The sequence below is a fragment of the Tachypleus tridentatus genome, chromosome 11 (assembly GCF_004210375.1).
Source record: "Tachypleus tridentatus isolate NWPU-2018 chromosome 11, ASM421037v1, whole genome shotgun sequence".
Taxonomy (NCBI): Eukaryota; Metazoa; Arthropoda; class Merostomata; order Xiphosura; family Limulidae; genus Tachypleus; species Tachypleus tridentatus.
Genome location: NC_134835.1, coordinates 17,115,534 through 17,136,796, shown reverse-complemented (window position 1 = coordinate 17,136,796; position 21,263 = coordinate 17,115,534). Strand labels below are relative to the sequence as shown.

The 21,263-nt window shown below is 32.1% G+C and overlaps 1 protein-coding gene across 1 annotated transcript; it reads left to right on the top strand.

Annotated features, from left to right (window-relative positions):
• Window positions 1-1,131: 1,131 nt before the first annotated feature.
• On the top strand, window positions 1,132-20,961 carry LOC143231711 (charged multivesicular body protein 1a-like). The gene is given in 9 exon segments (XM_076466319.1): window positions 1,132-1,152; window positions 7,287-7,364; window positions 8,847-8,901; window positions 8,904-8,992; window positions 9,543-9,611; window positions 15,335-15,394; window positions 19,401-19,565; window positions 19,568-19,590; window positions 20,748-20,961. Coding segments are annotated over 9 exon segments (576 nt in total). The 5' UTR covers window positions 1,132-1,137; the 3' UTR covers window positions 20,770-20,961.
• Window positions 20,962-21,263: the final 302 nt, after the last annotated feature.

Sequence of the window (21,263 nt, the reverse complement as noted above, 5' to 3'; positions counted from 1 at the left end):
AGGTGGTGTTTCTTTTACTGGTAAAATATTCAAGTTATTATAGAATTGTAGGTGACGTTTCTTTTACTGGTAAAATATTCAAGTTATTATAGAATCTCTAGGTGGTGTTTCTTTTTTTTACTGGTAAAATATTCGTTATTATAGAATTCTAGGTGGTGTTTCTTTTACCGGTAAAATATTCGCTATTATAGAATTGTAGGTGATGTTTCTTTTACTGGTAAAATATTCAAGTTATTATAGAATTGTAGGTGGTGTTTCTTTTTACTGGTAAATTATTTATGTTATTATAGAATTGTAGGTGGTGTTTCTTTTTACTGGTAAATTATTTATGTTATTATAGATGTTTCTAATTGGATGAAATTAGATGATGTTGCACCATTGTGTCTTCTGGCAAACACAATGGAAAAATATCAGCCAATGATTATTATTTTTTGTTCACCAACAATACCAAGCATGATGTATGTGTGTGTATCTGAATCTGTTTTATTCCTCATTACAATAGCTACCAATCCACTGTCAAATATAATTGTATGTCCATAGTGGTGCATCAGCCATTTTATATGTATATATGGCTATAAGAATTGTTAGCTTGAAATGGCAGAAATTGTTATGTTAATCAGTACCATGATGACTGAACAGCTTTTTGTCGTTATATAGTAGATCAAAAAGATAGTAAAATATCTTAGAAAGTGGTTAGCGATAAATTGGTTAACAAAATCCAGTTTTTTATATTTGTAAGAAATATATCAGTTTGTTGGTGTTATAATAGAGGGTTGTTGTTTTTTTACACAAGTAATTAATAAGATAATAAAATACTTAAGAACAACAGAATTCTGTATGTATTGCAATATTTTTCTACTTTGAAATTGTAAAAATATCATAAAAGCAGTAAAGATGGTACAGACATTGTAAAAGTGGTTATTAAGGTAGTTAAGTTTTGTGTGCTTTATCTGTAAGAAAGATCCAAGTCTCTAGTTACATGTGTAATTAAATTTTTTTTTATTGTTTTTGTGTTAAGACATATCAATGAATTGAATCTTTAAGAAGATTAAATTCTTGTCTGTTACAGGAGCTTTAATATTTGGTAATGTTTTAACTTTTATACTGATCATCATTATATACTGTTTTTCAGATTTAATGTTCCAGTTGAAAGTAAGTTAAACCTTGTGTTTTATTTTTAATTTGTATTTTGAAAGTAAACTATTACAAACAAACAAAGTTAAATAAAAATATAAAGGATAAAATTGTGGCTGTTTGTTTGTTTGTCTATTAGTTTTTATTGGTAATAAGTATTTTTACTGTACACACAAAAATGTTTCATATACTATGTTTAGAGACAAGAGACCCATTGTCCTTCTTATTCATATGGTTATCATGGTAACTTTTATTCTCTAGTCCTACTGTTCTTACTGTTAAGTAGGATAATAAAAGTATCAACAGTATCACTTCTCTTTACAATTTTAAACACCTCAATCAGATATCCTCTAACTCTTCTTATTTTTCAAGATAAAACAAAGAGGTCTCAACCTCTCCTTGTATGACTCCTCCATCCCCAGTATTATTCTAGTAACCCTTTCCAACAATTCAGTGTCTTTCCTAAGGTAAGGAGCCCAAGAGTGAACACAATATTTAAAATGTGGCCTGACCGGTAATCTGTACAATGAAATATAGTCTCTTTAAACTTGTATTAAACATTTCTGCAAATACAACCTGAAATCCTATTTGCCCAACCACTAGCAACAGCAAACTACTTTGATGGCTTCAGAGACTGATCGACTATTACACTAAGATCCCTTTCTTCCTTCATAACATTTTTAAGGTTACTCCCATAAAAATTATAATTCAAATTATGGTAACTTACATGCATTATTTAGCATTTATTACAATTAAAACACTGGCCATTTATCTTCTCAATTCACTAAATGATCTAAATCATTTTGTAAATCAGCAGCATCCTCTTCACAGCTTGCAACACCCAAGACCTTAATATTATCTGTAAATTTAAGTAATTTATTGACCATTCCTTCATCTATATCATTGATGTAAATCAAGGGTCCCAAGATTGAGCCCTGAGGTACCATACCTGCAATATTAATCCAGTTTGAGTGAACTTCATTTATATTAACCCTCTGCTTTCTTCAATACAGCCACTCTTATATCCAATTTGCTAACTTATTCCCCACACCTATAGAGGTAACTTTTTGCAAGCTTACTGTGTGGAACCTTGTTAAATGCTCTATGAAAATCCAGATACACTAAATATTTACCCTTACCCTTATCTACATAATGCTCTATGAAAATCCAGATACACTAAATATATACCCTTACCCTTATCTACATAAACAGAAACCTTTTCAGAGAATGTCAAATGATGTTTAAGGCATGATTTTCTCTTAATTAAACCATGTTGACTCTACAATAAAATTCTGAACCTCTTTAAATGATTTTGAAAGAAACTTTTATCAGACATTTCAAAATGTTTTGCACAACTTATGCAAGACTAATGGTCTTAGAGTTACCAGGACTGTTAAAATGAGGAGTTACATTACCTAACTTCCAATCCTCTTGTACCTGTCCACTAATCCAGTGGACTAGTAAATAGCAAGTGGTTCACATATCCAAACCTTAAATTCCTTCAAAACCTTTAGGGAAATATTTGCTCAGCAGCTTTATCATTCTTCAAACTTAGTTCTTAACAGGTTCAGAATTAATGCAGTCATTTTGTTCAACCTATTTTACATCTGTAAAATGTCCAAGATTTGAAATACTGCTTAAATTATTTGTTAGTAAAAAATAAAGAGAAAGCATAATTTCATAACCAAACTATCTTATAATTATCAGATATAAGCCTTCTTTTATCATCCCTCAAGTATCTTACCCTCATCCCAATATTTTGTTTACCCTTAATGTATTTAAAGAAATTCTTATTATGAATTTTTAAATTTTCAGCCAACCTTTTATCATACACCCTTTTTGATGTCCTAACTTCCTGTTTCACCAAGTTTCTATAATCTTCTAATTCCCATATCATACCAGTCACTTTAAATTTCTTAAATTAACAATGATTTTCTTTAATTTTATGTCTTATTCTGTTTGAGGCAACCTGGATTTTTACTTATAACTACTCTTTCTTTAAGGGATACGTTTAAAACATTTCCACGTCTAATCAGTGTCTCCAAATAACTGACATTTAAAACATTTCCACGTCTAATCAGTGTCTCCAAATAACTGACATTTAAAGCATTTCCACGTCTAATCAGTGTCTCCAAATAACTGACATTTAAAGCATTTCCACGTCTAATCAGTGTCTCCAAATAACTGACTTTCAAAACATTTCCACGTCTAATCAGTGTCTCCAAATAACTGACTTTCAAAACATTTCCACGTCTAATCAGTGTCTCCAAATAACTGACTTTCAAAACATTTCCACGTCTAATCAGTGTCTCCAAATAACTGACTTTTAAAACATTTCCACGTCTAATCAGTGTCTCCAATAAACTGACATTTAAAACATTTCCACGTCTAATCAGTGTCTCCAAATAACTGACTTTTAAAACATTTCCACGTCTAATCAGTGCCTCCAAATAACTGACATTCAAAACGTTTCCACGTCTAATCAGTGTCTCCAAATAACTGACTTTTAAAACATTTCCACGTCTAATCAGTGTCTCCAAATAACTGACTTTTAAAACATTTCCACGTCTAATCAGTGTCTCCAAATAACTGACATTTAAAACATTTCCACGTCTAATCAGTGTCTCCAAATAACTGACTTTTAAAACATTTCCACGTCTAATCAGTGTCTCCAAATAACTGACTTTTAAAACATTTCCACGTCTAATCAGTGTCTCCAAATAACTGACATTTAAAACATTTCCACAACTAATCGGTGTCTCCAAATAACTGACATTTAAAACATTTCCACGACTAATCAGTGTCTCCAAATAACTGACATTTAAAGCATTTTCACGTCTAATCAGTGTCTCCAAATAACTGACATTTAAAGCATTTCCACGTCTAATCAGTGTCTCCAAATAACTGACATTTAAAGCATTTCCACGTCTAATCAGTGTCTCCAAATAACTGACTTTTAAAACATTTCCACGTCTAATCAGTGTCTCCAGATAACTGACTTTCAAAACATTTCCACGTCTTATCAGTGTCTCCAAATAACTGACATTTAAAACATTTCCATGTCTAATCAGTGTCTCCAAATAACTGACTTTTAAAACATTTCCACGTCTAATCAGTGTCTCCAAATAACTGACTTTTAAAACATTTCCACGTCTAATCAGTGTCTCCAAATAACTGACATTTAAAACATTTCCACGTCTAATCAGTGTCTCCAAATAACTGACATTTAAAACATTTCCACGTCTAATCAGTGTCTCCAAATAACTGACATTTAAAGCATTTCCACGTCTAATCAGTGTCTCCAAATAACTGACATTTAAAGCATTTCCACGTCTAATCAGTGTCTCCAAATAACTGACTTTCAAAACATTTCCACGTCTAATCAGTGTCTCCAAATAACTGACTTTCAAAACATTTCCACGTCTAATCAGTGTCTCCAAATAACTGACTTTCAAAACATTTCCACGTCTAATCAGTGTCTCCAAATAACTGACATTTAAAACATTTCCACGTCTAATCAGTGTCTCCAAATAACTGACTTTTAAAACATTTCCACGTCTAATCAGTGTCTCCAAATAACTGACATTCAAAACATTTCCACGTCTAATCAGTGTCTCCAAATAACTGACATTTAAAACATTTCCACGTCTAATCAGTGTCTCCAAATAACTGACTTTTAAAACATTTCCACGTCTAATCAGTGCCTCCAAATAACTGACATTCAAAACATTTCCTCGTCTAATCAGTGTCTCCAAATAACTGACATTTAAAACATTTCCACGCGTCTAATCAGTGTCTCCAAATAACTGACTTTTAAAACATTTCCACGTCTAATCAGTGTCTCCAAATAACTGACATTTAAAACATTTCCACGTCTAATCAGTGTCTCCAAATAACTGACTTTTAAAACATTTCCACGTCTAATCAGTGTCTCCAAATAACTGACTTTTAAAACATTTCCACGTCTAATCAGTGTCTCCAAATAACTGACTTTTAAAACATTTCCACGTCTAATCAGTGTCTCCAATAAACTGACATTTAAAACATTTCCACGTGTAATCAGTGTCTCCAAATAACTGACTTTTAAAACATTTCCACGTCTAATCAGTGTCTCCAAATAACTGACATTTAAAACATTTCCACGTCTAATCGGTGTCTCCAAATAACTGACTTTTAAAACATTTCCACGTCTAATCAGTGTCTCCAAATAACTCATCCTTTTGTTTTCTTTAGATCTAATTGTTCCTTATTTACACAAGCTCATTACAATTCAACTCTTTCAGCCCTAATTGTACTCTTTCTAACTCTGTTAATATATTCCTTGCATGTTGAAGCTCAAGCTTCCCCTAAACTCCTGCTGCCATTTCCTACAGTGTACACTTCTGTCAATCAGTTGCCCCTACTTTAATTGATAACCTCTGATTTCTCCTCTAACCTGCAGACTTTACATACAAAATGCACATTATCTTTTCTAGCTTGCTTAAAAGTATATACCAGACCCAAGGTCCCAAATAAAAACTCACTCCTTGTAACCACCACACCTAACAAACTGTGAATGCTTAGTTACTACTTAACCATTGTATTTCTAGCCTGAATTAAATGCTCAGTACTGAATACCATTAGCTTATTATAAACACACTTAGTGTTAAGTCTAATATGTAATGACCCAATTATGTTAGTTTTTATCACGACTTTGTCTTCACACTAAAATAATAAAGTTTTTCTTTAATTATATAGAACTTTAAAATAGGAGTGAGAATAACTAGCTCTTGATGTATACATAATACTAGTAATATTGCACATTTAGTCTGATTGTTATTACCTAACCACTAGCAGTTTCAGTGGTGGTGGGAGATGATCCACACTCTTCATAACTTTGCACTCTTACACTCTAAAATGCACTTCAATAAAGCATTTTAGTTTCTGTCTTTCCTGGTTACAGACTAGTAATTTATAATATTATGTTTAATTCTTGTATATCATCTGGATGTATTGATATAAATGAAGTATATTGAAAGTATGTAGCACCCATCTAGTTAACTACACCCATTTTTTTCCAAGTATTTCAATAAACTAAGTTAAATATTTGTCCATAGGTATATTGGGTCTTTGTTATTAACAGTTCTTGTGCAAAGTAATTTTCATGTTCAGATATAAAAAACATTTCCTCATCTCAAAACTCTTAAGTTTACTTTGTGTAATTTCTAAAACCTTCTAATTACATTTCAAACATTTTTCCTTCAGTGAAACTTTGCATTTTATCTGTTTTTTCTCTACCCTATCTCTATGTGAGATAAGTCGATTTGATCAACCTCAGATTCTAAAAAGAAACTGCATTTGTTTATAAAATTGTTTTAAAATATGAAAAATTATTAGTAAACTTTCCAAATTAAGTACAAGGGAAAATTCATTGGATGTTATGCATTTTAAAACTATCATCAAGGAATGTAACCTTCAAAATAATTATTGTAATATTGAAATGAACATTTGGTATCCATTTTAAAATATGCAGGTTATGAAAAAAATACCATCAGTTTCCTTGTCAGAACACAGGTGGATGTAACACCATCAAAAATGGTAGATATACCTTTCTTTGTGGTCCAAGGGGCCCGACAAGGCCAAGTGGTTAAGGCACTCGACTCATAATCTGAGTTTTGCAGGTTTGAATCCTCGTCTCACCAAACATGTTTGCTCTTTCAGTTGTGGGGTCATTATTATGTGATGATCAATCCCATTATTCATTGGTAAATAATCGTGCAGATATCCCTCATGTAGCTTTGCACAAATTTCAAACCAAACCAGGCTCAAGGCCTCTGCAACAGTACTGTTACATTGTGATAGATAGTTCTTCACAAAGAATTGTTAATGTTGTATAGGAACTTTCACATTACTTCAACATACATTGTTTGAACTTGTGTAACATTGATGTGCATATTTTATTTAAGAGAGATTATTTTTCAAAGTTAAGTAATACTGTGCTGTTATATTGTTTGTAAAGTCTCCATAGTGATACAATTGTTTGTTATTTTTATACTGGTGTGCAAGTTTGTCAGTGTCATTTAAGTATTCACAACTAATCAAGCATTTAGTAATTCCTAGGTTTTTTTTATCCAATCTGATCATTGTCTATTGGTTTATATTTCTTTCTAAAGTTCAGTGGAAAACAACTTGAAAGGCTTTCTAGAAAAGCAGAGAAAGACGAGAGAGTTCAAAAGTCTAAAGTGAAAAAGGTTTGTTATTATTAACATTTGTATCTATTTCACACTGTTTAATATTTGTTTAGTGTTATAAACTACAAAGTGCAGGTTAAAGACAATCAATCTTTTCATTTTGTGACGAGTGTAAAATCTAGTGACAATATTAATTCTTCAAAGGTTCAGTATTCATGAACCAGTTTCACCCATTATACAAGATGGTTCAGGAGATGCAAACAGTATTAAGTCTGTGTGTGTATCAGTATGCTGTTGTGTAGTTAACAGTATAATGCGTAAAATAGCATAGAGCACGATGTTTAATCTGTCTTCCATCTGCATCATATTTGGGTTTTATGTCTGTTTAAGTAAACTTGCATTTTTAAAATATTGTAATAAACCTCAATCAGCAGGAAACTGTACCTGCTGTGAAGTGAATAAAAGCAGGTTGTGTTTTTGTTTTTTTTGTTGCAGATTTATTGATGACTATTATTCAATATTTGTGGTAATAGTTTATTCTGCAGCTAGTTCCAATATTTTCACTTCCTTGGTGACGAAATGGAGTGATCTGACTGCTTCTTTGTCAGTAGCTAATCTGATTACCTGGTCTCAAATATGAAATCTGAATTGTGGGGTGTATAAAGTAATAATTGTTCTTGTATTTATATATTGTGTTAAAATACATCAACTTGAATCATTCAGTATTTGACAAATGTCTGCATGTGTACGACTCCTTATGACAAATCCCTAGACCAGTGGTTCTCAACCTCTTTCATTTTGTGAACCTCTTCAGTAGTGATAGTTTTTAAAAGTGAACCTCTTTTAAGCAGTAATAATTTTGTAAAATAAAATAACTTTTGTTTGTGTTAAATTACAACACATTTATAATAAAATATGAATTTCTTATGTTATTATTAGTTAGTACCCTTAAAGTTGAAATATAACAAAACAAACTGAAAACCAAACCATTCAACTAAAACTTGAGTTTTCTGAACTTTAAAGCTTGGCTTAACAAAAGAGATATGTTGTTTAAAATCTGGCTTTGTATCAGGCTATTTCCTTTCTTAACTATTTTAATACATTAGATGGAAATTGAAATATTAGGACTAGAGAGGTAATAAATTAACCAAAACTTTCTTGTAAGCTTCTCAGATTATCTCTCAAACCTCTAGGAGTTTTTTGAATTACTGGTTGAGAAATACTGTACTAAACTGACTGTCACCAAACCTGTCATGTACCCTTAGAGACATATGGGAGTGGCACTTGGATATTAAGTTCCTATATCTTCCCCATGGATTTAAGGGGTATGTCACTTACTAATAATCAAGTGACAGCTTTTTTATCATTTTTTGAACACAATAAGACATCTAAAACTCAATATTTCATGAGCACTGAAAGATACCACTACACTGTGTTACAAGAAACCTAAGCTATACTTGGAAGTAAGTGTGATTTGTGACATATGGAATGCACAGAAGTTATAGATTAGATATGTCTCCTCTTAATGTCTCATTGTTTTAGGCTCTTCAGCAAGGAAATGTTGATGGTGCTAAGATATATGCAGAAAATGCTATTCGGAAAAACATGAAAGTGTGAACTATTTACGAATGGCATCGAAGATTGATGCTGTCTCCTCTAAAGTCCAGAGTGCAGTCGTGATGAAAGGGGTATGTCTGCTAGAAAAACAGTTTTATTACATGAATATTATTTCTGTATCTTCTGTTAATTAAACCTGTGTATTCTATTGTCTGTATTGTAGGATGATTTAAAGGATGCTTGAGGTTCATTGTTTGTGCAGTGATTTTAAGTTTTGCATTCTAACATTCTGTGATAGTCTACGTAACACTTCACATGCAGTAACAAAGACTGTCTTTTTCAGTAACTTTCAACAGTTGGATTTACATTGGTGAACTTTTATACATTAATATATGAACATTATTTCTAGAATATCTTTCTATTAACTCTATGTGTTTGTTTTTTAAAGAATGGTACATGCAGTAATTTGTAATATATATATCACTTTATCCACTCCTTCTTGGTGGGACAGCAGTAAGTTTACGGATTTACATAACAGAATTTGACTCCCTGTAATGGACCCAGTAGGTAGTCCAATACAGTTTTGCTGTAAGACTAACAAATGTGTGTACTTAATTAGTTTCTGTTGTTGGCACAAATATTTGAGAAACTATTCATACAAATCTTTTTTTTATTAATTAGGTGACAAAAAACATGGGCAGTGTAGTGAAAGCACTAGACAAGGCTATAAACTCAATGGATTTACAAAAGGTAAAAAAATATTTTTGCATCTTAATTGTACAAAGTTAACACTTTTAACTGTAAAAGAACTACATGACTATGTTTAGTGATATGACTGCAATCCAGTAAAGAAATGAAGGTTACAAGTTTAGAACAAGTTTGCAGTGTTTTTAGTGATAATAAAAAAGCAAAATTAGAAAGTAAAATTACTGGTTACAGTTTAGATTCCTGGTGAAGTAACCTAACAGAATATGTAGATATAGATGTATTTTGATATTTTACAATAAAGTGACCAGGTATATATGTGTAACAGTACTTATTGTATGTCATTGTTTTTATTATCTGATAATGAAGCAGCCTATTGGAATGTGTACTGTGTTGTTGTACATCTTGTATGTTTGTGTCTTAATGATGAAGTAGCAGTTGAGAAGTGTGTACTGTGTTGTTGTACATCTTGTATGTTTGTGTCTTAATGATGAAGTAGCAGTTGAGAAGTGTGTACTGTGTAGTTGTATATCTTGTATGTTTGTGTCTTAATGATGAAGTAGCAGTTGAGAAGTGTGTACTGTGTAGTTGTACATCTTGTATGTTTGTGTCTTTATGATGAAGTAGTAGTTGAGAAGTGTGTACTGTGTAGTTGTACATCTTGTATGTTTGTGTCTTTATGATGAAGTAGTAGTTGAGAAGTGTGTACTGTGTAGTTGTACATCTTGTATGTTTGTGTCTTTATGATGAAGTAGTAGTTGAGAAGTGTGTACTGTGTAGTTGTATATCTTGTATGTTTGTGTCTTTATGATGAAGTAGTAGTTGAGAAGTGTGTACTGTGTAGTTGTACATCTTGTATGTTTGTGTCTTTATGATGAAGTAGCAGTTGAGAAGTGTGTACTGTGTAGTTGTATATCTTGTATGTTTGTGTCTTAATGATGAAGTAGCAGTTGAGAAGTGTGTACTGTGTAGTTGTACATCTTGTATGTTTGTGTCTTTATGATGAAGTAGTAGTTGAGAAGTGTGTACTGTGTAGTTGTATATCTTGTATGTTTGTGTCTTTATGATGAAGTAGTAGTTGAGAAGTGTGTACTGTGTAGTTGTACATCTTGTATGTTTGTGTCTTTATGATGAAGTAGTAGTTGAGAAGTGTGTACTGTGTAGTTGTACATCTTGTATGTTTGTCTTAATGATGAAGTAGCAGTTGAGAAGTGTGTACCGTGTAGTTGTATATCTTGTATGTTTGTGTGTTAATGGTGAAGTAGCAGTTGAGAAGTGTGTACTGTGTAGTTGTATATCTTGTATGTTTGTGTCTTAATGATGAGGTAACAGTTGAGAAGTGTGTACTGTGTAGTTGTACATCTTGTATGTTTGTGTCTTAATGATGAAGTAACAGTTGAGAAGTGTGTACTGTGTAGTTGTATATCTTGTATGTTTGTGTTTTAATGATGAAGTAACAGTTGAGAAGTGTGTACTGTATAATTTTATTTTTTATGTCAGTGTTTCAACATCTGATGAAGTAGCTATTCAGCAGTGTTACTGTATAATTTTATTTTTTATGTCAGTGTTTCAACATTTGAAGTAGCTATTCAGCAGTGTGTACTGTATAATTTTATTTTTTATGTCAGTGTTTCAACATTTGAAGTAGCTATTCAGCAGTGTGTACTGTATAATTTTACTTCTGTCAAGACATCTTTCTTTTGGTCACATACCTAGCTGTTCTCATCACGTTCTGCACTTTTTGGCAAAATTGTTTCTTGATCTATTATTTTTTCACTCCTACATATCAATTTGTTCACATGGTTTAACATTTTCACAGTGGGCTCGGTCACCTTGTAATTATTTTACATGTGTTATAGTTTTCATTGTGTAATGTTTAATACGGCAAGTGAATCATTGCAAACACTACAAGATTTGTTTTTGGTAAACTGTTAATGTTACGTAGTGTTTGTGTTGTGTATGTTTTTCTTTTTGAATGTTGAGCATCCAATATGCAAAGTAATTTTCATTTTAAGTTAAAAAATACTTTTATGAATCAAGTTTTATATATGCATTTTGAAGTAACAACAAATCATACATTATTATATCAGTAACACAAAAGCCCACTATAATTTATCAAACTTAATAACTATAAACTGTATTTGGGTATAAATAAAGATTTTCCAAGCTCACTACTGTCTTACCTTAGTGTTTAGAGTAAAGCATGAGATTAAAAAAAGACTTCTCATGCAAGTATTTTGCAGAGGCTGAAAAAACCACTGAAGAAATATTCTAAGCTTTTGATTGGTTGTCCACACATTGAAGTAGGTGTACATAAACAAGTATTTTCACAAAAATGTAAGAGATGGGTGGAGCTACCTTGGATGATTCAATAAATGTATTAATATGTCAGAAAATAGAAAAAATAGGAGGTTCTTAGATTCTAGCTTTTCAGTGGCAGTAATTTAAGTATTTGTTTTTTTAAAAAACTATAGACTTTGTACTTGGACATCACAAACATCTGATTGAACCCATGCTGCATTCAGCATACCATGTGGCACATAAAAATTCATATTTAGGTGGATTTTTTTTTAATATTTACTTTCAAGTTAAGAAATTACTAATATATTTTACTAAAATTTAAATTGATGTCAAACAAACACATGACCCCCTCACAAACACACGACCCCCTCACAAACACACGACCCCCTCACAAACACACGACCCCCTCACAAACACACGACCCCCTCTCTGCCTAATTATCACTTCTTGTTTGGCAGTGCTTGTGTTAATACATTTTATTTAGGGTTCTCTTAAAATTTTCAGTTTTATTCTAATGTTTATTTCTACTCTTCCTTCTTACTTTATAACTATTTGTACCTCAATTTGTTATTCTATTGTTTACTTTTCTATCAGTTACAGAACTTAATCATTTTCCCACGTGTTTCTTCCTCTCTCAACTCAGTCGTGTTTGGCTTCCATTTGTATTATGAATTCTGATGTGCAAGTTATCATATTGGAGGTTGTACCTTTTGCCAACACACTTACTCAGACTGCAGTAGAAGGGGGGGAGAACTCTTCATTGGAATCATCAATAGTTATTTGGAATGAGATTGATTGTTATTTAATCGTATTGTGATGAGATACAGGTCAAAGGCCATATCATCATGTGTGTTGTCTAGCATTCAAAACTTTATACAGCTACTATTTTGTGTGTTTTCTTATAGCAAAGCCACATCGAGCTATCTGCTGAGCCCACCGAGGGGAATCGAACCCCTGATTTTAGCGTTGTAAATCCGAAGACATACCGCTGTACTAGTGGGGGCACTATTTTATGAACTATGTCAGTAAGTTTGGTATCAAACTGCAGATTATAATTCAAATGTTTATATTATACATTATTCAGTTTCTTAATTTAAAAGTACATATTTAAGAAACATACCTAAACATCAATTTTTGTATGTTACATGGTACGACTGTGGGGGTGTTATAAGGTGATGGTCAATCCCACTATTTATTGGTAAGAGTAACCCAAGAGTTGGTGGTGGGTGGTGATGATTAGCTGCCTTCCCTCTAGTCTCACATTGCTAAATTAGGGATGGCTAGTGCAGATAGCCCTTGTGTAGCTTTGCACAAAATTCAAAAACAAAACAAATACATGGTATGTTAAATGCAGTACTGATTCCAACTAGATGTTTATGAAGTCAAAATATGAAATCTGTAGTTTTATATGAATTAGGAACTTAAAGTACTGATATTTAAAACTAGAAACTTCCTATATTTTCAACATGATGAGATATCACTGTTGTACTGAATCAAATACAGTGGTATCTCACTCACCTCCTTTAATTTTTGAAAACAGTTCATCATATACTCTTAACACTATATGTGTGAATAACCAGTCAAAAACTTAATACTATATGTGTGAATAACCAGTCAAAAACTTAATACTATATGTGTGAATAACCAGTCAAAAACTTAATACTATGTGTGAATAACCAATCAAAAACTTAATACTATGTGTGAATAACCAATCAAAAACTTAACACTATATGTGTGAATAACCACTCAAAAACTTAATACTATGTGTGTGAATAACCAATCAGAAACTTAACACTATATATGTGAATAACCAATCACAAACTCGGAATGTCTTACAGCTGGTTTTCCATTTTCAGATGTAAAGACATCATTTCTTTTTTTTTGTGACAAATCTTTGCTCCTGTAGGTTGAGTTTTTATCCTATTTGAATTTTTTTTTCCTTCACCCATGTACAGCTCTGTTACTAAACTTGGTAAATTATGATGGATATTTGAAGTATAAATATGGTAAGTTTTTGGCTACTTTATTGTATATATAAAACCTAAGTATTTTGTTTCTCATCTTCCACATCTACCTCTACATGGATGTCATCCCCTGCTGGATGAATTTTGGACTAAGAGCTCTGTGGTGTGTTTACGTATATGCAATTCACCCTTTCACCTGAGATCCCTTATCCTGTTCCCACATAGAAGTCAGTTTCTAGTGGTTGAATATTTGATTTAGAGCTGAACCGATCACCACAGATCCTCACATTTGTTTAAGGGGTGCCTTGCTCTCTTCACCTTGGATGCATAGCTTTGTGGGTCACAGTTAATGCACTTTTTAATTTCCTTACTTTTTCCTCGTTTGTTAACTCTTGATGTCTTTATGCCAGTGATGTAACTGTGCCTTAGGTGGTCTGATCTGTTTGGTTTGTGTGAGATATGTTTATCTGACAACTTGGTCCTTGTCCTACCTACCCCCCCCCCCTCTGTCCTAACCCCTTGTGCATGGATGCCATTTCCTGGAGGTAAAGTTTTGGATGTAGTTGATTTGCTGTCAGTTTTGCTCTAGCATTCAGCATCCCTCATTCTATCCACATTTTTATTATCAGGGACATTACAATATGTTGTGGTTATGATCAACGTCCAACTATATTTCCTTCCACTGAGATGTGCTTCTCAGAGTTGTCTGCTAGATCTGTTGTATTACTATTTCCACATCCTCAAACTAAGGTAGAAACTCACACTGAATAGGTGTGCTAGTGAGTGGAAGTAAAGTATCTTGTCAGAAGCTATGGTTTTCCTACATTGAAAATATATTTCCATCAGGTACTTGCTTTTGCTCACACTTCCCACTGTCCAATGGTGCTTCGGTTTCTTTCTAAACTTGAAGTAATAGGTATGTAGAATAGTATAGAGAGACTCATGAATCGTGTAGAGGGACACATCCATTGGTGGAGATTGACATGACAATTTGCACAAGTGAATCATTTGAAGCATGTGAATCAAGGGGAACATGACAGTCAAAATGGAGGGTAGCAGTGAATGAAAATAAGTGAGAAGAAGTAAGGACATCAGAAATATATCTTCTAAGAAAAGTATAACTTTTGTCTGTTAGCATTTTAACAGTTGACAAAGTAGCTGTTAGAAAGTGTCTACTGTATAGCTTTACTTTTTCATGTTTATGTTTTTATATATAATGAAATCTTAGCAGAACACAATCTGTACGAGTAGTTGGACTAGTTTTTTTTATTTTAGTGTTTTAGTGTGTAATTATACGTTTTTTATTTTAGTGTTTTAGTGTGTAATTATACATTTTTTATCTTCAGTGTCTCATGGTGAAGAAGCCAAACTGGTTTTGAAGCTGTCTAACAAAGACTGATCTTTTGTGTTTAATTTATGTACCTCTTTTCTTTGTCTGCTTTAAAAAGAAATTCTAAATTTTGATTACAGCAAGCCTGGTTATAACTATATCTTTTTAAACAGGTTTCAGCTGTGATGGACAAATTTGAAAGTCAGTTTGAAGACTTGGATGTGAGAACATCTGTAAGTATATGTATATTCACAGGTATATGAATTAAGTGACTGATTTATTTTCAACTTGCTATTAAACAATTTTTGGTAGATAAACTGATATCAAATTCAGCCTGAAGTACCATGCTAACTGCTTTAAGTGTTCACAAACAGAGATTAAAACAACTAGATGAAAAAAATATTAATTTTGAAAATATATATGATTGTTTATTATCATTAATAACTTAAAACAGACTTTCAGTTTGAAGGAAACAGTATTGTCTAGTCTTCCTGATTTGAAATTAGCTTCATCTGAATAGTCACCTGACTCCAGCTTGAGTTCCAGTAATTATCACAGTTTTGTCTGTAGAAAAATTACCTTTTGTCAGAAGATGTTGTGAAATACTAAAACATGTTCAGCTTTACATAGATTTTGTGTGAGTAGATTATTTATCAGGTTTACTAGGAATTGTGGGAGTAGACAAAATTTAACTGTCAAGTTTACTAAGAATTTGTTCTTTCTTGTGAGAAGATTTAATGGTGGAGCTAACAAACACTTGTGTATTTATGTCCACATCCTTAAAATGAAGTGAGTTTATAATTCTTACAATTAGTAGAGTGTAAAATTGTAGCTAATAATCCATATTTTAATAATATGTGACTTTTAAGTTCTTACTTTCAGAAAGCAATATTTAAAAAAAAAATCCTAAATTTTTCCTAGTGTGACATATGTAATATGTTTTCTCTAGATATTTTTTCCACTAGCAAGTACAAAATTACAATTAAATTATGCACTATAAAATCTTCATTGCTCAGATAAACCATAATTTTTATAGCCTTCAATATGGTTACAGAGCCACCAAATAGAAACCAGATCCCTCTTGGTACACTTGTCATACCAAATAGAAATCAGATCCCTCTTGGTACACTTGTCATACCAAATAGAAACCAGATCCCTCTTGGTACACTTGTCATACCAAATAGAAACCAGATCCCTCTTGGTACACTTGTCATACCAAATAGAAACCAGATCCCTCTTGGTACACTTGTCATACCAAATAGAAAACCAGATCCCTCTTGGTACGCTTACTTGTCATACCAAATAGAAAACCAGATCCCTCTTGGTACACTTACTTGTCATACCAAATAGAAAACCAGATCCCTCTTGGTACACTTACTTGTCATACCAAATGGAAAACCAGATCCCTCTTGGTACACTTACTTGTCATACCAAATAGAAAACCAGATCCCTCTTGGTACACTTACTTGTCATACCAAAAACAAAACCATATCCCTCTTGGTACACTTACTTGTCATACCAAAAACAAAACCAGATCCCTCTTGGTACACTTACTTGTCATACCAAATAGAAACCAGATACCTTTTGGTACACTGACTTGTCATACCAAACACAAAACCAGATCCCTCTTGGCACACTTACTTGTCATACCAAATAGAAAACCAGATCCCTCTTGGTACACTTACTTGTCATACCAAATAGAAAACCAGATCCCTCTTGGTACACTTACTTGTCATACCAAATAGAAAACCAGATCCCTCTTGGTACACTTACTTGTCATACCAAAAACAAAACCATATCCCTCTTGGTACACTTACTTGTCATACCAAAAACAAAACCAGATCCCTCTTGGTACACTTACTTGTCATACCAAAAACAAAACCAGATCCCTCTTGGTACACTTACTTGTCATACCAAAAACAAAACCAGATCCCTCTTGGTACACTTACTTGTCATACCAAAAACAAAACCAGATCCCTCTTGGTACACTTACTTGTCACATCATCTCCTTTAGGGCTTTTTAATAGTTCCTCTCACATTTATTTCTCTATGTTTTACAACTGATAGAAAGCCAAGGCATTCACCCATCAAAAGATATATTACATTATGTTGATTTCTGAACAGAGAATCAACAGTTTCCTTGTTAGTACGAGTATGTTCTCGTGAGAAAGATGATAATTAACCTGGATGAATTTGTAGTGGCTCTTGTTACATAGTTAGAAAACCATAACAGTTGTGATAGGTAGAGAAAATTGTATGTTTTTCGCATCTTGTTATTCAGTGTTCTTTAGTGCTTTGTTAATTAACCCTTTTGCGACAGGTCAAAGGTTAAAGGCCATGTCATCACATTTGTTGACTTGCATTCAAAAGTTTATTCAACTACTATTTTATGAAATTATGTCAGTAAGTTTGGAATCAAATTGTAAATTATAATTCAAACTCTATGTGTGAGGTGATTTCTTAATTTTAGAAATAAATATTAAAAGAACACACCTAGGTACAGATTTTAATGAGTTATGTTGAATGCAGCACTGTTTAAAATTAGGTGTTTGTGATGTCAAAATAGTAACTTTATAGTTTTGTACAAATTAGGGATACCAAATTAATACCAAAAAGCTAGAATACAAAACAAGAACCACATATCTTTTTATTTTGCTGAGATACGGTTTATGTACTGAATCAAACACAGTGGCCCCATTCATCTCTTTTAATTTTTGAAAACGGTTCCTTAATATACATTTACTTCAATATATGGAATGTAAATAACCAGTCAGTAGATTAGAATGTCTCCCCAGAGTGGTTTTTGTCAACCATTTTAATCTGTGAAAAGTATACCATGTACTTTCTATCCAAGTTTTCAAGGAAGTAGATTGTATCTTTAGCTTGCTCGAAGTTCCATATCTATTCAATTTTAAATACTTCTTAGTTACTAAGTTTAATAAATATAGTGGAATTGTATTGTATCAATAGTTATTTGTACTTCTTAGTTACTAAGTTTAATAAATATAGTGGAATTGTATTGTATCAATAGTTATTTGTGAATTTTTGGTTATTTAACTATAAAATACCCCCAAAAAAAAAAAAAAAAAAAAAATCATATCCTCCATATGCAAAATTTTAAAAGGCTTAGCAACCTATGTCTTGCAACAACCAAGCTCAAAGGTCATAGCAAGAAGAGATAATTGCTTTCTTTACATCTTGATTTATTGTTCTATATTTTAAGAAAAATAAGTTTAATAATTTATATATGTAATGTATAATAATTGAAATGTGACTTTATATTATAAAATACTAGTCCACTAAAACATAGCCAAGACAGGGAAGACTAAAGGTCAGTTTTATATTATTTGATATGTAGCATGAATACACATGCACTTTGTCAGTGGAAGTTATGTTAGCTAGGTATGACTGGAAGGTAAGTGTAATAATAAATTAAACACACACACACACACACACACACTGTTATAAGACTATACATTTTTTATTTTCATGTTATAATATGTAGTCATTCTAGCATGAAAAAAACATAACTTATATTTATTTCTTAATTTATTTTATGATGGTTCCAAGGTTGGTCAAGTGACAGTTCCCAGATGGAGTGTAGAAAATAACCAAATAAAAGGTTGTACTGAAAACAAATGTTTAGGACGTTTTAAAGATTACACAAATAATATTTGAGATTTGTGGGATGAATAGATCATAACACTAAATCAATTTGCACTTAGACTAATAAAGATAAACAACTATAGTTATTGTTGTGAGTTTAAAGATAAACAGTTGTAACTTATGAGTTCACCCTTCACTGATGGTGGTCTTTCATTGTTGGATGTCACATGAAAGAGAAGAAAAATCTGTTATCATAGTTTTTATTGGAATGAAAATATGTTGGCTGTAATTTCTTAAGCACATGTCTTAAATTTAAATTTGTGTTTTGTTTCAAGGGTTCATTGTGTTGGCTATAATCTCTCTTAAATTTAAGTTTGTGTTTTGTGTCTAGGGTTCATTGTGTTGGCTATAATCTCTCTTAAATTTAAGTTTCTGTGTTTTGTGTCTAGGGTTCATTGTGTTGGCTATAATCTCTCAAGTACGTTTGTTAGTATCCAGTTTTAGTGTTAGGTAATGCATGCTTTAATGGTTGCATATTAGACAAGAGTAAATTATAATTGGAAGCCTCTAAGCCCCCCACTCCCTTCAAAAACATTATCTGAACAAAATGTCTACTGGTACTGATTTTCTTAGGTTCTAGAGGATGCAATGGGAAGTGCTACCACAACGACCACACCACAGCAACAAGTGGATGATTTGATTCAGCAAGTGGCTGAAGAGAATGGACTTGAGATTCTTGATCAGCTCCAGGGAGCCAAATCTGTTCCGTCATCTTCGGTCTCCTCGAGAGGACTTCTGTACAAGAAGATAACCTTAGCAGAAGGTAAAATACTTCATTCTAGAGTTTGATGTCTTTATTAAATATTTTTGGCAGGATTTTTCAAGTAAGTTCATGAACTACTTGTGCACCTGGGGTGACCAGTGACTCTGGATGTATACTAATCATTGAGTTTCACATACCTATGTGGAAACTTAAAATTCCTAAGTGCCCTATATTTTATTGTGAAATGTAATGACCAATCATATCACAACTGTACAATGTCCAGTTTTGTTTCATAATGTCACACCGTCCTGGAAGGTTCTTTTTTTTTTCTGATTCTGACTAAGTTTATGAATTTGTAACTTGTAGGTTGCTCATAAATTCTGACTAAAACTTAGTTAACATGAGTGCCATTCTTTACACTAATAAATCTGTTGATCAAACTGTTTTAGATTAAATAATTTTTATGTCATACCAGGTTGGCTTGAACTAACATGATATCTATTAAAGATGTTTCTAAAGATATAATAATTCATAATTTTAGTGTAAACTAAGTCTACCCAATTAGTGAATCTTCAGTTGTCTTGGCTCCATACTTTAGAGAGTTTTAGGGTCTATGAGAGCAAATTTTACATAGATTTAATTTGTGTTTAACAGAATTTCTGTAGATCCTTTATACATTTTTTGCCTGTATTTTCTCAGATTTTAAGCATAATTTTGAACAGTTTTCTTACTTAAGTTTTGTTTTCATTTCAGTTTAGTTCTCACCTTCCACTTCAGTCAGTTCTTCTGAACCCTGAAGGTTTTTTTTTTGTAACTTTAAAGTTAGCTTACATTTTTGTCTTTGCATGCTTGTGGATTGTGTCCATAGAGTGAGCATTGTGTTAATTGAGAATACATAGTTTTTTGTTGTTGTTGGGGCAAAACCAAGTGAAATCTGGGGTTTCACTGTTTTAAAAATTTGTCTAAATCTAAAAATAAGTTATTAATATATTACACTAGATGTGGTAGTTAAATACTATCCTGTAGTGTTAATATTTTTCATTTTTAATGGAAAAAATTATGTAGCTATTTGCATAAATGTAATTTTCCAAGAGAGTAACCTTCAGGTTCTGAAACTTGGAGAACTCTGTCAATTATTATTATTAAATAATAACTTTAATATTATTGTCAGTACATTCAATTCTTGATGTTTAAACTTTTGTTTCTTTATTTTATAGACTAGCAGCTCTGCGAAATTGAAAATTCACCACCATATGGATATTGAAAGGAACCTTATTTTGTTACCATAAGTAAATGCATGATAAAAACACATGAAACATTACTATCTTCATGTTGTATAATTATTGTGGGTTTCATCTAAAGTTAAAGAATTTGTGACATAGTAATATACACTAAAAGAAATAAAGATATGTATATAACTGATGTAAAAAACTCTCATGTTTCATCCTTTTGTGTTTTAATCACTTTTACAAATGTGCACTGTAATTTTTAATTGTATGAATGTTTTCATTGAGTAATTAGGTTGGTGAAAGTTAACCACTTCTGCTACAAGTCAGAGTCGTTTTTTTTAATTAGGACTAATTTTTATTAAACTTTGATCTTTCTGAGCCCTTAGTATTCCATTAGTTATTTTGAAAGACTTGCTTATCATGTGTAGCCTATCCAAAAAGTTTGTAATGGTTATGTTAACTGTAGTATCTAAGTTTACCATCATTATTATATAATCTGTTTTC